The sequence below is a fragment of the Cyclospora cayetanensis genome, unplaced genomic scaffold, assembly GCF_002999335.1.
Source record: "Cyclospora cayetanensis isolate NF1_C8 unplaced genomic scaffold, CcayRef3 CcayRef3_contig_37, whole genome shotgun sequence".
Taxonomy (NCBI): domain Eukaryota; phylum Apicomplexa; class Conoidasida; order Eucoccidiorida; family Eimeriidae; genus Cyclospora; species Cyclospora cayetanensis.
Genome location: NW_020312336.1, coordinates 46,122 through 60,697, shown reverse-complemented (window position 1 = coordinate 60,697; position 14,576 = coordinate 46,122). Strand labels below are relative to the sequence as shown.

The following is a 14,576-nucleotide window of genomic DNA, read 5'->3' as shown; positions in this document are numbered from 1 at the left end:
ACCTCGTGTAGTAGAATGGGCACATGTGTAGCAAGCCCGTCACACTGAAGAACTTCACGCGGCTCTCTTCCAACATAGCTATACGGAAGAATCCCTAGCCCATTCTTCCACCGGTGTGCTGGCAAGCTGACCTTGGCTGCATGACACACCTAGCGTGTGACTGTCACGACACCTGCTCAGCTTAGCTGACGATTGCTTCGGTGGGCTATGCTGAAGTTAAACACTTCTACTACAATAGCTGACTTTAACAAAATGATAGCTCGGAATTTATTGATTGCTTTGCCTTATGGCTCATCGTGTTCATTTTAAAGCGCTGTGAGCTTCATTCACGAAGACGCAATGTTGCGTGCGTGTGCGTTAGCTGCTCTGTGCAGCTAGCCATGAATGCTTAGAATGCTAAAAGAGTGCAGCTACGCGCACTCTCGATGTCCTTATTTCATGATGCCAGGAACACATAGGGACGTGGGGAGTGGTGGAGTGGGAGGATATTTGCTCTTCTTGAATTCGCTGAATAGTTTTCTGTTAATGGTGTATTGAGTGCAAAGTCAAGTTTTTTCAACACAAAGACTTTATATAGAGCGTTACTTTTGGTAGCACTACATGGTTCTCTGCAGCTGTTCCCCGTTCATTTTATTGGCTGCTAATGCAGTGGGGTGTCCGCTTTCTCTACAACACTTTCCTAATTTTGATGAACTCGATTAATAGTTTGATCACTTGGTTTCTGGCAAACGGCTGGAAAAGTAAAACCCTTTGGTGATACAAGATATGTTAATACAATGCCTTCTGGGGCTGCAGGGGGGGTCCTGAGAGCTGGTGAGAAAGCAGTAGCATCACAGCTGGTAGAGAGGCAAAAATTTCCAGCCGATGAATATTTACTGATGCGTCGAAGAGTTTGGGGCGACCAGATAAGTATGACGGCTAATCCTCGAGGGGCTTGCTGTAGTCCAATCTACAAGCCGTGACTCGCCGGTTCATGCCGAGATCAGCTCAATAACATGGGCAAACTGAGAACGCTTAAACAGATTTATCTAACTAGACGTCGTTATAGCGAGCAATATGAGGCTTTGGTTTGCAAAGCCACAAAGCAGGCGATCAGAGGCTTTAGCAGTGATTTATATTATGTTTACCCAAAGGGTCACGTCGGTTGTTATCAGGGTGGGCAATGACTCAGCCCAGGATATGTTGGGGCCGTTTTGAACGGCCGTACTCTACAGTATAAGGTGACCGATCCAAGAAAGCCAGAGGGAACTCGCACTCCTAAGCAGCCCCAGACAGACTCAGCAACGTACCTGCTTCTTGTGGAAAGATAGTCATGTTATCCGGAAATGCAGGCGCGTGAAGAAAATGAATGAGCTTGAGCAATAGGATTCAGCTCAGTGAAATCAGGTTGCTTGGCTAGTGAAGAAGTCGCATTAGAAAAACGCAAATATGCCCCCCTTATGCTGCGGAGCAGTGGAGGGGTCCAAAGACGATAGAGCCGCAGTCGGGAACCCTCCACGGGTCAATTCTGCGCCAATAAGTACTTGCATTTGTTGTCGAAAATTGCTAGCGCTACTCGATAGTGGATGTGAAGTGGATCAATTATCCAAGAAGCCAGCAAACGAAGTGCATTCTGCATGCTCACTAGTTAAACCGTCTCAGACTCAGATTTGCTGACGGGTGGCAGCCCGCAAAAAATGGCAACGCTACAGCAGCCTAGCTGAGGCTTTAAAATTGGATCTAGTTGTATCACTATTTCGTGACTTTCACGCTGGATCCCTGCATCATTACGTAATTCTTGGTATGCCATGGCTGGCTGAAGGGAAGGCATGCACCCGGCCACAATTACGCGCTGTAGAGGCAAGTGTGCCAGCACAAGCTAGGAAGGAGCAACGCTGGTACTTGTAGACAGCACCCGTTTCATTTATGACTAGCGTGGTGCAACCCGTACCTCAACAGCGGGAGGCAGAATCTTACGCTGAAGCTCAGGAAAGCAGTACAAGAAGACGGTTCTGAGCATGCACCCGGTCGTATTGCCTCTGCAAGTGGTTCATTAGTGGAAAATCTCGATTAAAGCTTCAAGCAAGGAACAACAGGACGGGCAAACATCAAGGAGTTTGTGGACATGCTGAATAATGAGGAGTTGCTAGCGGGCTGGCTGCCTGTTGGTCCTTTTCACAACGTCGAGCCCCTCAAGGGGTCAGCCCCAAGCTATGTTTTAACATATCGGAACCTCTCACAACATGAAGCGGGGACAGAGGGGAAAAAGGAATTTCGTTGAAACAGGGTATACCGGAGATATCGACTAGCGCTTTTGGGCATAACTCGCCAATGTTGCTCTACACGACGGAATGTGGCGCATGTGCGTTAGCTTTTTTCTAAGCAAGATCAATGCGGGCAACAAGTTCCCCATGCCCTACTGACGAGTAACGGGACAAAGGACGCGGTTCAACAGGCTACTCGATAATGCCTTCACAAACGCTTTATTACGAATCTCCCTTCTCCCCGATTACAGGCACATAAGAACACCGTTCCACATTCGCACTTCAATTCGAGTAGTTGCATGCCGCTTGAGCTTTCAATTCTCAACTTAATAACACCGCCAAGTCAATATACATTCTTTGAGAGCTTAACTAGGAGGTGTGGACGGCTGTCTAAGTGGACTTGTGGAACTTCAGCGGAAGTTTTCAACAGCCCGTACAGCAACAACTACGTTGCGAAGTTTTACGGACTTGACCCTTATTATCGAAGATTAATTTTTGGATGTGATCGAATTGCTGCTATTTTGACTGATATACTTAAGAACACACAGTCTGTGACCTGGAAGCAGGAGGCAGGTGCCGCAGGAAGGAAGCTTGTGGACACCCTGACACTCCTCCAGTACATGAGCTGTCTACACAGCCGTTTCAGCGACATAGTAGTTGGTATTATTCTTATCAATAGGCTGCGGGCTGCCCAAAAAGATAAATAGCTGCCTGCGGTTTCCATTACCTCACGGAAACCGAGCAGCGGTGTCCAGTGCTAGGAAAGGAAGTCGATGGGGCGTTAAGAAATCGAACACTGTGTATTTGGGTGGCATGTTACTATCCAAGTAGAACATTAGTTTTTTATTAACCAGACGGAGAATTGTAGAAACAAGCTTCCTGCCGAGCCAGTAATACCTTTGAAGAGATCATTTTAGAGTTGCAGACTGCAGCTATCAGCTGGTTGAGTGGCCCCCGCAGTCGCAGCCTTGTAGGGATTTTCCAGGTACGAATACCTGGGCCTATTTGTTCCAGAGGCTTAACAACCCTACAGCTATTTGCTGGTATGGATGCCTCCTGCAGCATGACTCTACAGCGAAGTATGTGAAGTGCGTGACGAAGATCGTCGCTGAACCGTTCTCGCAAAGCCCGAGAATAGTTTATTGTGTAACGCAGCCGCTGTTGTCTGCAGTGACTCACGGTGTTTGTCAGGATTGCGTGAACCATTACTGTTGACACCTATGAATCAGATACTATTGCCAACCTCCATAATGGCAAAAGGGCTAAACAGAACCCAGTCGAGGATGGCATGCTGTTGTCAAAACCAAAGCAGGGTCTCGGTCGATTTTGCATTCCAACTTCGCTCAGCAGTGCTATCCTGCTTAAACCCCATGATCATGTTCTTCAATGCCATATTGGAGTTCACATCCATAAAAAGCTCGCGCGGTATTTATGGTGGCCTGGGATGCGTCCTGCCTGTAGAGTACACACTGTCCTGCCTAAATAGGCAGCACTTAAGCCTTTGCGAAGACTTCCGGGTCCTGCAGGGATTTCGACTAGTGTAACTATGGACCTTCTTGTTAGCTTACCGGATGTCAAGGGTCAGGATTACGTTTATGTCGTCCTCGAGATACTCGGCAAATATTATCATTCGATCAGCTGCTTTAGCTCTCTCATGGATCAAGAAGTTGCCCGATTATTCTCAGCTCATTTTCGAAAGCTTGAAGAATTCCCCAGGACTATCATTACGGATTGGGATTCGCAGTTTGTTACAGCGTTCTGACGTGCCTTTATGAGCTGTTCCCACATTTGCCGTCGAGTGCTCGCAGCGAACCACCGTGACGTGCGGGGACACACTGAACGCATAAACTGCACTCTTCTGCATTAGTAGCAACATGTTCCTCGCTAAAATCCAGTTGCTTCCCTCGAGCTTCTTCCTCGTGCTGAGCGGGATTATAATAAATAGTAAATTCTTCAACCAGTTGCGCTGTCGCATCCCTGGTCTAGACAGAGGAGCCTTTCCACTAGTCGGGGCCTAAACCTGGTGGTCCGACTACGGCAGTCACCCTGAACGGCAGAGGTAATAAGAAAAGAGTTAGCCAATGCAAGCAAATGAACACGCAAAGCTCAAGGGGAAAACCACGGAATTCTCAAAAGCGGTGATAGGTGGGTTCCTAGCCCGGAGATTCGGTCATGGTGAATCGACAGGCTTTATGAGTTGTCCGAGAAAGTGAGCAGACGACCAAATGTGTGGCCAGGTGGCTAGTACCACTTGCAATCCTCTCGCAAACCAATGCTCCCTCTTGCTGTATCGAAATTCCCCCAAAGCTGGAGCTCTCACAGACTCATCTTCGTTTATATCCCAAAGAAGTTTTCAAACTTAAGCTACTTGCGGACCTGGCCGCGCACGCAAAAGACCCAGCAGATGATTTGCACAGATGCGTGAAAGTGCCGGATTCTGGGACCATTGAGCACCGAGGACTAGCTACACGGGAGTTTCTGGGGAGACGAGAGCTGGAACGCCAAGCTCACTAAAAGATGGAGGAGTGATTGCGGCTTTCGTTGCCTGCAATAAAGCTTACCACCCTGTTTGGTTAAAAGCTCTGGTTGCCACGAACAGTATTGCTTTAGTTCCTTGGTATTGTCCTTTTCAAGAGCGAGCTTTTGGATACCTCCGCCTACGCTGCTTGCCTGGTAATTTGCCCCTAATAATTGCTCAAGTACACAGAACACCTGGTTATATGAGCAGGCACTCTCTGCAAATTAACTCTAGATCCTTCCTTGTGGCTCTTTAGGGGAATCAAACTCAACTATCCTAAATGCACCGGATGCAATGGCAGGCGAAAAGCGCCCTATCAGGTGTTGTGGCACTTCTGGCCTACTGAGAATTCTAATGTTCTCCAGATATTTTGCTAGCCTTCTGTTTTCTCATAGCTAGAGGCTCATACATGTCACCGCTACAACGACAGCACGCCACCAAAGTCGTGCTGGTTTGGTCCCCTATTGTTGTTGGCTAACGCATGTCGGTTTCTTTCTTTTAGTTTCCCTTCGGGGCTTACATATACTTTGCTTGTACCATCTGCAGTCTTTTTCTGCTGCTGCCTTTCCAGGAAGGGGCGACAGGGGTAAAGCTCCTCTGTCGTCTTGAACGCAGTTGGTCTCGATATAAACGTACCGAACACGTGGGTACGTGTTTTAAAATGCGGGGAGAATATGTTGAGTGCTAAGCCATGCTCACACACTTCCTACGGCAATAATTGTATTTAACAATGCATGGGAAAGAATCTACACTTTGATGCCTCTTCGTACATCTTGTTTATTGCATAATACTGTTAGCTTGACTCAAGCAGGTGCAATGTTGTGTGCGTGTGCGCCAGATGCTATTTGCATCGCGGGGAATGCCCAGAAGACTTTTAGAGGGGTGCAGGTACGCACACCCTAGCTTTACTTGTCCCCTGACGTCCGGAACTCTCAGGGCTCTGGATATAGGAAGTATAGAGCCCTCTTGAGCAACACTCAATGTGTTTTTATTAAACTTGCATCGAATCTGGAGTTATTCGCTTCCTCCGGACACTATAGATACAGCGTTAAAACGACGGCCAACCACACCCCATTTATCCAGTACTTACGCACCAAAAACACACAGCAGACTGTACTATGCACCGCCTGATACGAAATAACAAAAGAATAAAGGTCTATTCGCAACTTAGTGGCAGGCGACTCGCAACGTGGCCTGTTACGCAAGCAAACTTAGGGGCAACGGACATATTGCTAGTTGCACAGTGGGCCTTTCAACGGCATATCCCACAGCCTACAGAGTACAATAAGTGTGAAATGTCTGCTTCTGCCTTGTATATTCAACACAAAAAGCACAAGCATAGGAATGGTAAACATCGCCGTACGTGCGAACCGCCATGTAGCACAGGACATGCATTCAAAAGAATCAACGTGTTAAGCTGATGGACGAACTAAAAGATCTTGTCTATTAAAGGCGGAAATATTACGTCAATGCACATAGTTGGGTCTACAGCTGGAACAGAGGGGATATGCGACCCTTAGGGGTTAAGGAGCAGCACTGCACGCACCTCACATCGAACGCCGCGCACACGGACCTCTGCTTTTAGGGTGGGGAGGAGTCGACCTGCTCCCCCGGTGTGTTAAACTATTCTGCAGCTTTCGTGTATTTGGTACGCATTATGCTCAGCCCTTTCTTTTGAGGTTGCAGCCAGTGAAGTAACTTGCTGTCGCAGGGTGCAGCTCTGTTGCTCACCTCAGAGTTTTCCTATTTCTTGTTAGCCCTGCATTCCCACTGCAGGATCTCTCCAGTGTACGTGTCCTAAGAAGACTCCCTTGTTGTTTTCTTATCTGTTTCTTCGCAGACTCTGCCTCTGTGCCCCCACGATTGAGCTTTCTTGAAAAAATGGCGAACCCTTCTCACTCCCAAGTCATCGCAGCCCCAGACAGCTCTGGGCGGCTGCTGCGTCTCGTTAGTGCCAGCTCTGTTATGATGCAGCTCTTGGGGAAGAGCACCAACATCCGCATGTCTCAGATTCTGGAGCATCACGATGACGAAGACTTCAGTGCACACCGCACAAAGATCGTCTGCACAATGGGCCCCAGCTGCTGGGATGTTGACAAGCTTGTGCAGCTTATTGATGCCGGCATGAACGTTTGCAGACTCAACTTTTCCCACGGAGACCATGAGGCTCATGGACGCGTCGTTCGGAACCTGCAGGAGGCACTCAAGCAGCGTCCGGGGAAGCGTGTAGCTCTGCTCCTCGACACGAAGGGTCCAGAAATCAGAACAGGGATGCTAGAGGTAGGCCAGTGTGAACACGAAGTGGAGTGTGCACAGTGTGTGGCGTGACTGAAAAGTCTTCATTTGCTCCAACTTGCATGCATATCACGCGTGCTGCTGTTGCGGTAGTCTTGCCTCTTCCTTCCGTACACCCTTCTGTCTTGCGCCGGAATGTTTCGAACTGCTTGTGTGCCGCCTCGCAGGGCGACAAGCCAATTGAACTGCAGGCGGGAGACATGCTGAAGATTGTGACGGATTACTCCCATGTTGGAAACAAGAGCTGCATCGCGTGTTCCTATGAGAAACTCCCCACCTCGGTTAAACCAGGTCTTGCATCATGCCCGTTACTTGGCCTGCCCATCCTCTTGGTGTACTTTGCTTTTTTTCCTTGGTGCCACTCCGCACAGCATAGTGGACTGCTTTGGTGCATCACGAATGAACGGCGCTGTATCGATGGTCTGTGGGAAGGACTGTGCTCTGTGTAGGTTCTTTCGTGTGCGTTGCTCCCTCGATTCACAGGTAACACCATTCTGATTGCCGATGGATCTCTGTCTGTGGAAGTAGTGGAGTGCGGGAAGGACTACGTAATGACGAAGGTGATGAATCCGGCGATCATTGGTAACAAGAAGAATATGAACCTGCCAGGCGTCAAAGTGGATCTGCCCGTGATCGGAGAGAAAGACAAAAATGATATTCTGAATTTTGGCGTGCCGATGGGGTGCAACTTTGTTGCCGCCTCGTTCGTACAGTCGGCAGACGACGTGCGATACATCCGGAACATTCTTGGTTCGAAGGGCCGCAACATCAAGATTATTCCCAAGATCGAGAATGTTGAGGGGCTGCTGAACTTCGACGAAATTCTTCAAGAGGCTGACGGCATCATGATTGCGAGAGGCGATCTGGGCATGGAGATTCCACCCGAAAAGGTCTTCCTTGCGCAAAAGATGATGATTTCCAAGTAAGATTCCAACACATGGTGGCCTTTCTTCAGCCCTCCAGCGCAAACCCTGGGGAGAGGCACCCAACATACCTTGCTGCGGGCGTTCATAGTGAGTGCTTCGATCATATGGCGGGTCGTGTCCACCTCATCTTTGATTCGCCTGAGCTGTGCGGTCTGTTTTCAATTAATCATTGCGCTTTCAGATGCAACGTGGCAGGCAAGCCGGTAATCACAGCAACACAGATGCTCGAGTCCATGACGAAGAACCCCCGACCCACCCGCGCAGAAGCAGCCGACGTGGCAAATGCGGTCCTCGACGGGACGGACTGCGTGATGCTTTCTGGGGAGACAGCGAACGGAAGCTTCCCTGTGCAGGCAGTGACGGTCATGTCACGTGTTTGCTTTGAAGCAGAAGGTTGCATCGACTACCAGCAGGTGTACCGTGCAACTTGCCAAGCCACCATGACACCCATTGACACCCAAGAGGCTGTAGCCCGCGCAGCTGTTGAGACAGCCCAGTCCATCAACGCCTCCCTCATTCTTGCACTCACTGAGACAGGCCGCACTGCCCGTCTAATTGCCAAGTACAGGCCCATGCAACCGATTCTGGCGCTGAGTGCTTCTGAGGAAACAATCAAACACCTTCAGGTCATCCGCGGTGTCACGACACTTCTGGTTCCCACATTCCAGGGCACCGATCAGCTGATCCGTAATGCGCTTTCGGCTGCGAAGGAGCTGCAGCTTGTGAGTGAGGGGGAGAGCATTGTTGCGGTTCATGGCATGAAGGAGGAAGTTGCCGGCTGGTCGAACCTGCTTAAGGTCCTTGTCGTTGAGTAAACGAAGAACGCGAGTTTTCCTCAACTCACCCCAAAGCGCACGAGAATTTCAATCATTTCTAGCTCACATACACAAAGTTGGAACTCCATGGTGGGTTTTGATCGCGGGAGCTCAGTGTGCTCGCTGTGTCTTGGAGTTGACGGTGGAGCATTTGCATTCTGCTGTCGTTACTTACATTTCCCACCGGTCGCGGCTCTACTGTGTGTGCTGTCGCGCGTCTTTGCGTTACCTCCGCCAACATTCCAATCTGGCGTTCCCATGCATGATATCTATAAACTCCCTGCCCAGGGCAAAGCATGTTAAAATGGTGTGCATGGCTTGAATAGCGTGTGCGTACAGCGTGACGAGACAGGTAGTTCGTCTAGCCCAGGCTTTCTTACTGCGCCTCTAGAGGATCATGGTAGTGCGACACTAAATAATGCCAAAATGCCGGTCCCGCTTAGTGGCCTGCTATACCGGAAGCAGATATCTGACAACAACTGGGCATGAAAGGCTGCATGAGTAGGGCGATATGACACGAACTGCACCAGGCGTGTGCGAATTTCGCCTTGCCCAGCGAGACAGCGGGAGGTGTTTGGCGATAAAAGAAATGGCAGGGGGCCTTTGTTGGTGCCCAGTTCTATCCGGTCCGTCAGCGCGAACGACGGCGTGGAAACGGATTAATACGAAACCCGGATGAGGTTCACTCGGGATATGATTAAACATGGGAATTCGCCACAAGAATGTAGTTTGTGGCAAGGAACCGCGAGGGGTGTACGCCCGCGAAGTCACTGGGTGGTGGCATCCTTAGAAGAAATTTGAGCGTTGCCTTTACCAGGAAGAACGGCAAAAGGGTTTGTTGCACATGCAGACAATCCTGCCTCTTCTATCGGTGCACATACTTTCTAACGCACAAAGAAACACACACACATGCACACAAACTCAAACATGTGTACATGGCCCTTGGCTTCCCCCCCATGGGAAGCCAATAGTATACTTTGGCCGTGCTGTGTGCTACTCTCAGTCGTTATGGGGTTATTGTACCGAAAGTCGCGCTGGACAGCGCCGCCTATTGCACAGCCTTTTGGCGCTCTCCACGCTTCTTTTGCTTACCTCAGGGCAAAGGGCTGCCTGGGAGGGGATGAGCGCTGCAACATGGCTCGCGAGAGTCGGGACTAGGACGCCAACAAAGATATCACAGAGCACGAAAAACTCTGCTTGCTTGTTGATAGGGTCCTGCTGCTCCTTTTTGTCGATTAAGCTCTGCTCAATGGCAGCGATTTCCGATTCGAGCTCTTGACGCTTCGCTGGGCGTAGCGCCAACAACTTGTGCGCGCAGAAGAGAAGTAAGTTTTCCACAAGGCGAACAATTGCAGCAGCCACGGAGGCGACGGGGCAGTCCTGATAGGCGTTGATGGTCTCCACAATGCTATTGTACAGGTTGGCCAGTGGTGGGTGACGCAGCAGCAAGAGACACGACGAGCCAGCCGAGAGACAGGTCGCAAGCCAAGGAGAGCTATTTATTAGACCAAAGTACAGCGGAGCCGGGGAGAAGTCGTATTCGTCCAAGCTCTGCATGCAGGCACCAAGCGTAAGGCAGACAGGGTGCGAGCGGTGGTAAAAGGAGGCCTTCGCTTCGCTGTTGTCGCGGACTGCGCTGGATAAGGGGCTGCGCACCGGAATGAGCACGAATTGTGATTAGTTTCTAGGGGCAGCACTCTACGATGGGAAAAAGCCCTGAAGAGAGCCGCACCCGTGCAAACGCCACGCCAACGCTCTCGAGGGTTCGGGAGTGGAGGGAAACAACATGGCTGTCAAAGGACAGAGAGACGGCCGGGAAGAAGTCGCATTGTACTCGTCGGAGAGCGGAGGCAGCATTGTACGTCTGTCTATACACCGTGGAGAGTTCCGACAGTTCCATTCTGAAAGCACTGGTTTGGTAAGACGTTGCTTGACTGCCCCAGGCAGCAACAATCGCCTCCACTGCAGCAGGGGAGAATACGGGCCTCTCGCTGTCGAGATACCCTGTAGCTTCTGTTCTGCCATTCGCTCCCTTCGCCAGTTCATGCTGCACCAGTTTAACAAACCAATGCACCTGGTCAGCTAGCCAGGCGGACAAGTGGCGGTCTGTCGTGCCGAATATCGCCCTGCGCAAGTGACAGCAGACACAGCTGCAGTCTATTCATAGGAGCTCTATACTTAAAATAATGCGAGAAACGGGCACTATGAGGGCGCGGAGGCAGGGAGAGGGCAGGGGACGCAAGAAGCATCGCCAACATCCCACCTGTAGTGCATGGCAGTTTGTAAGATCTCCACACGGAGTAGCTCTGCTGCTGCGCACAAGCCTCTGAAAGTGCAAGACAGGGAGGCCAGACCACGATTCAGCAATTGCGGCAAATCTATTTTGCAGTACAGGAGTCCTTTTTCTGACACTGCTTTGCATGCTAAGTAACCTTTGAGGGTCTGCAGGCGTTGATACTCCTGTCAGTGCTGGTTGGCAGGCCAGGACGACAGCCGCTTAAGTGCAGCACTTAAGAGCCTTTCAGAACCTACTGCGCTGCATCCATTTCACATGCTTGCTCAGCATTGCGCCTCTCGCGCGTAATTTTTTCGTCCCGCCTTTGCAAAAACTTGGCCCTCAGCTGCTCCTCAGAACAGGAGAGACGACGGAGGGGCCTGCGGAGGGCAGGAGTGGCCGCACTGAACGGCGAGATTGGGTTGCAAGAGGCTAGACAGGAGGGAAGAGGAAGAAAGCTCTAAGGCAGGCAGCCCAGGTAACCGCTGGGAAGAAAGAAATCACACAGCACAAAGCCAGAGTCCAAAGGCAGGCGACCACGGTTGTAAAGAAATTTTTGCCTTGCTGCGTGTGCAAGCATGTTTGGTCCTGGTGCAGCTTCTCGTGTTGCCTCATTCGCGCACTGCTCGACAGTGCGCACCCAATCAGTTTTATAGAAGCAGCCAGTTGGGAGTGCTGGCCAAGCTGCCGCAGCATGGCCTTCATGCAACTGTTTCTCGAGTCTTTCATCTGAGGAGCAGCAAACGGACACGGTACCAACCCGCAGAACGCATGCACACCTGAGTGGTTGAAGACTCCCTATTCCCTAGAAGGAATAAGGCGCACAAGTGGTCTACAACTGTCGAACAAAATATACAGCAACAACATCCGCGGAAAGATATCGCTTGCTGGCTCTGCAGACGTGACGAGAGTCACGTCAAAGTGACGGCAGAAAGGAAACTAAGACAAACGAAAGTTCTCAATGGGTAATCGCGGTAAACTGGAAAAAATACCTGGACCTCTAGAGAGTCCAACAGGCGCAAGTTGCAGCAACCATGAGTTCGAAGAGCGGTAATTTGCTGCATGATAACATGAGAATACCAGAGGAACAAAAAGAGAATGTAGAAAGGAAAGGCATAAAGGGGGACGGCAAGAGCAACAGGTCTACATCGCCTCTCCCGTCTGTCTGCCTACTCATAAGATGGAGCACTTTCATGCTGCCGCTAGGCAACAGGCATGCATGTAGACTAGAATCCCATGATCAAAAGCATGTGTATACACATCTTTTACACCTCAAAGGAAGGCAGGGAACTAAAAGCCAATTGAAATCGACGGGGCTGTACCTCATCTGCGAGCATCAGCGCATCCACCGCCTCGTCGTGCAGTCCTCCATTTGAGCAACGCAACACCAATGATGGCAGCTCCAGCAGCTGAGAAACACAACCGCTCCTTGCAGAAATTAATCTTCTGACCAGTTGGAATGAGGGAGCTCTGAAGCAGCAAACTAACTGCACTGCGGCGCCTCCGCCTCCGACGCTGGCAGCTGCAACTGCATGCCGATACACCACGCGGCTGTGACCAGAAAACTAGCGAAAAAGACGCCACACCCCTGAGACCAGGTGCTGCATCGAAACGAGAATGTGTAAAGAGGCTTCCTGGCTGGCCGCTGCATTGCTCTCCGTCCTAAATTGCTGCAGATTCAGCCAACGCATGAAGAGCCACACATCCGTGGATTAGGGTTGCTTCGCTTCTTCCAACACTGCGAAGGCAGAAGGAGGTGCTGGCTCCATACCCTGCTGGACACGTTTATCCCCCCGAGTTGCAAAATGCCGTTATGGCTTTAATTCACTTCTGGACGGCACATTCACTAGGCAACGTGTGTGGCGTGGGGAGGAATGTGGAAGACGCGCAGTGTTGCAGCACATACGAGAAGACATAACTGAAGGCGCCTGCTACTCAGTCTTCATTCTGAAAAGGCATCTGGAGCCATCTCTCACCTTCAAGCCACTCTGCAGTGGCTGCACGCACTGTGCTATCTTCCGCAAAGTAGCAGAGAGATTGTCCACCTGAGATTATCCACATACGAAAAAACTGCGCATGCTGTCGCTTTCCCCCTCCCCCCTCCATTGTCGTGGGGCTTCGCTGTTCGGCGTCTCTCTGGGTGTAGCCGCCGCGATCCATGCGTATCTATATCGACGGTACTGCTGGTGTGCAGCCGCGTGCAATGCTGTACGTACACTGCAGCTCAGGCTGTTGAGAGCTTTAGAAGATGCCAGAAACAACGAACAATTTTGTACAGCTAGCTCGTCTTGCGCATTTCTGAGCTTCGCTGCCTCGATTTGAAGCAGCGCCTGAAGCGCAACCGATGCAGAACAAACAATTGCGCCCTACAGTAGAGCATTTCATCCCTCATCGCACGTATCATGAGATGTGGATCACACATATCATGAGATGTCGATAAGCGGCAATCTCCTCCACGTGCGGCTAGATCAAGAAAACAGTGCACTACTCCCGACGTTGCCCTACAGGCTGCTTGCAGAGCTCGTCGCCTGTCATCTGCAGAAGCCTCTCAACTTCTAGCTCGGCAGGCACTGTCGTTTCTTGTGCTGCCTCGCCAGCCGTCACCAAGGGGGCTGACTCATCCTCAGGGCACTGAGGGGTGTCAGCCCTCGTAAACTCCTTTGCGTTGTCTCTCTGGAGTAGGCAAGTGAGCGTGTCTTCGCCTAGGAGGAGTTCCCAGAAACGCTGGGAGCTGCCCATCTTTGAATAGTTGATGGTTAACGCCTCAGGATTGTGGATGACCTGGAGGTAAATAGTGCCTGTATTACCGCTTAGTGAGGCAGCAGGCAGGCTAGTCTCTCATTCACACACAACTTTAGATCATGAAGGATCATGCCGAGACCCCATTCTACGGGTAACTCCATCGTCTCCCACGGGATTGGTCCTTTTCAAGAGCAGCTGCGTCAAGCGGGCACTGCGTCCTGCCGTCCCCAGATCGCCGCGCATAGCCAAAAAATACGAAACAGAGAGGAATTGAGGAGCAGGAAATACACGCCGCACTAGACGACAGCCTGCTTAGCGTAGATTACTCGATGCAGCGTTCTCTCATGGGCGTTTGCTGGTTGTTCACGGCACGCTGAGTCTGGAACACGTGTCTGCAAAGCTTTGTAAGTCTGAAAGAGATCGCTATTCATTATTGCACATGCGGAAAGCACAGAACGTGACGTTAATACAGTTGCTGTACCGGTGTCGGCTCCACTCTTGGGGCCTTGAAGCTGCATGCAAACTAATGCAAATCTCTACGCTTTTCCCTCAGTCACAAGGAGGGTGAGAGTATTGAACTTCTGCAGCTGCATTTATCTTTATAACTGATGTGAGACATCAGAAGATTCATCCTTGCAGCACGATCACTCAGCGGTACAGCCACGCACAACGATAGGAAAGGGACTCATCTCGCATCCTTTTATTGTTCCGCATGAAGGGCAATAAAAAGCAATAGCAGCTAGGCCTTACTGCGACCAATCA

General features: G+C 50.6%; 2 protein-coding genes across 2 annotated transcripts; one reads left to right on the top strand and one right to left on the bottom strand.

The window, feature by feature from the left end:
* Positions 1-6,642: 6,642 nt before the first annotated feature.
* On the top strand, positions 6,643-8,797 carry LOC34618614 (pyruvate kinase). Its single transcript, XM_022731935.1, has 4 exons — positions 6,643-7,041; positions 7,224-7,347; positions 7,540-7,978; positions 8,164-8,797. Exons 1-4 carry the CDS (start codon positions 6,643-6,645, stop codon positions 8,795-8,797), a joined length of 1,596 nt encoding a protein of 531 aa, XP_022590295.1.
* A 767-nt stretch (positions 8,798-9,564) lies between these two features.
* Positions 9,565-13,811, bottom strand: LOC34618613. The gene is made up of 12 exons (XM_026334132.1): positions 13,578-13,811; positions 13,289-13,402; positions 13,049-13,117; positions 12,659-12,742; positions 12,395-12,481; positions 12,065-12,130; positions 11,713-11,801; positions 11,330-11,452; positions 11,061-11,123; positions 10,530-10,923; positions 9,890-10,348; positions 9,565-9,681 (listed from the first exon to the last, which is right to left on the bottom strand). Exons 1-12 carry the CDS (start codon positions 13,809-13,811, stop codon positions 9,565-9,567), a joined length of 1,899 nt encoding a protein of 632 aa, XP_026189917.1.
* Between the last annotated feature and the right edge of the window lie 765 nt (positions 13,812-14,576).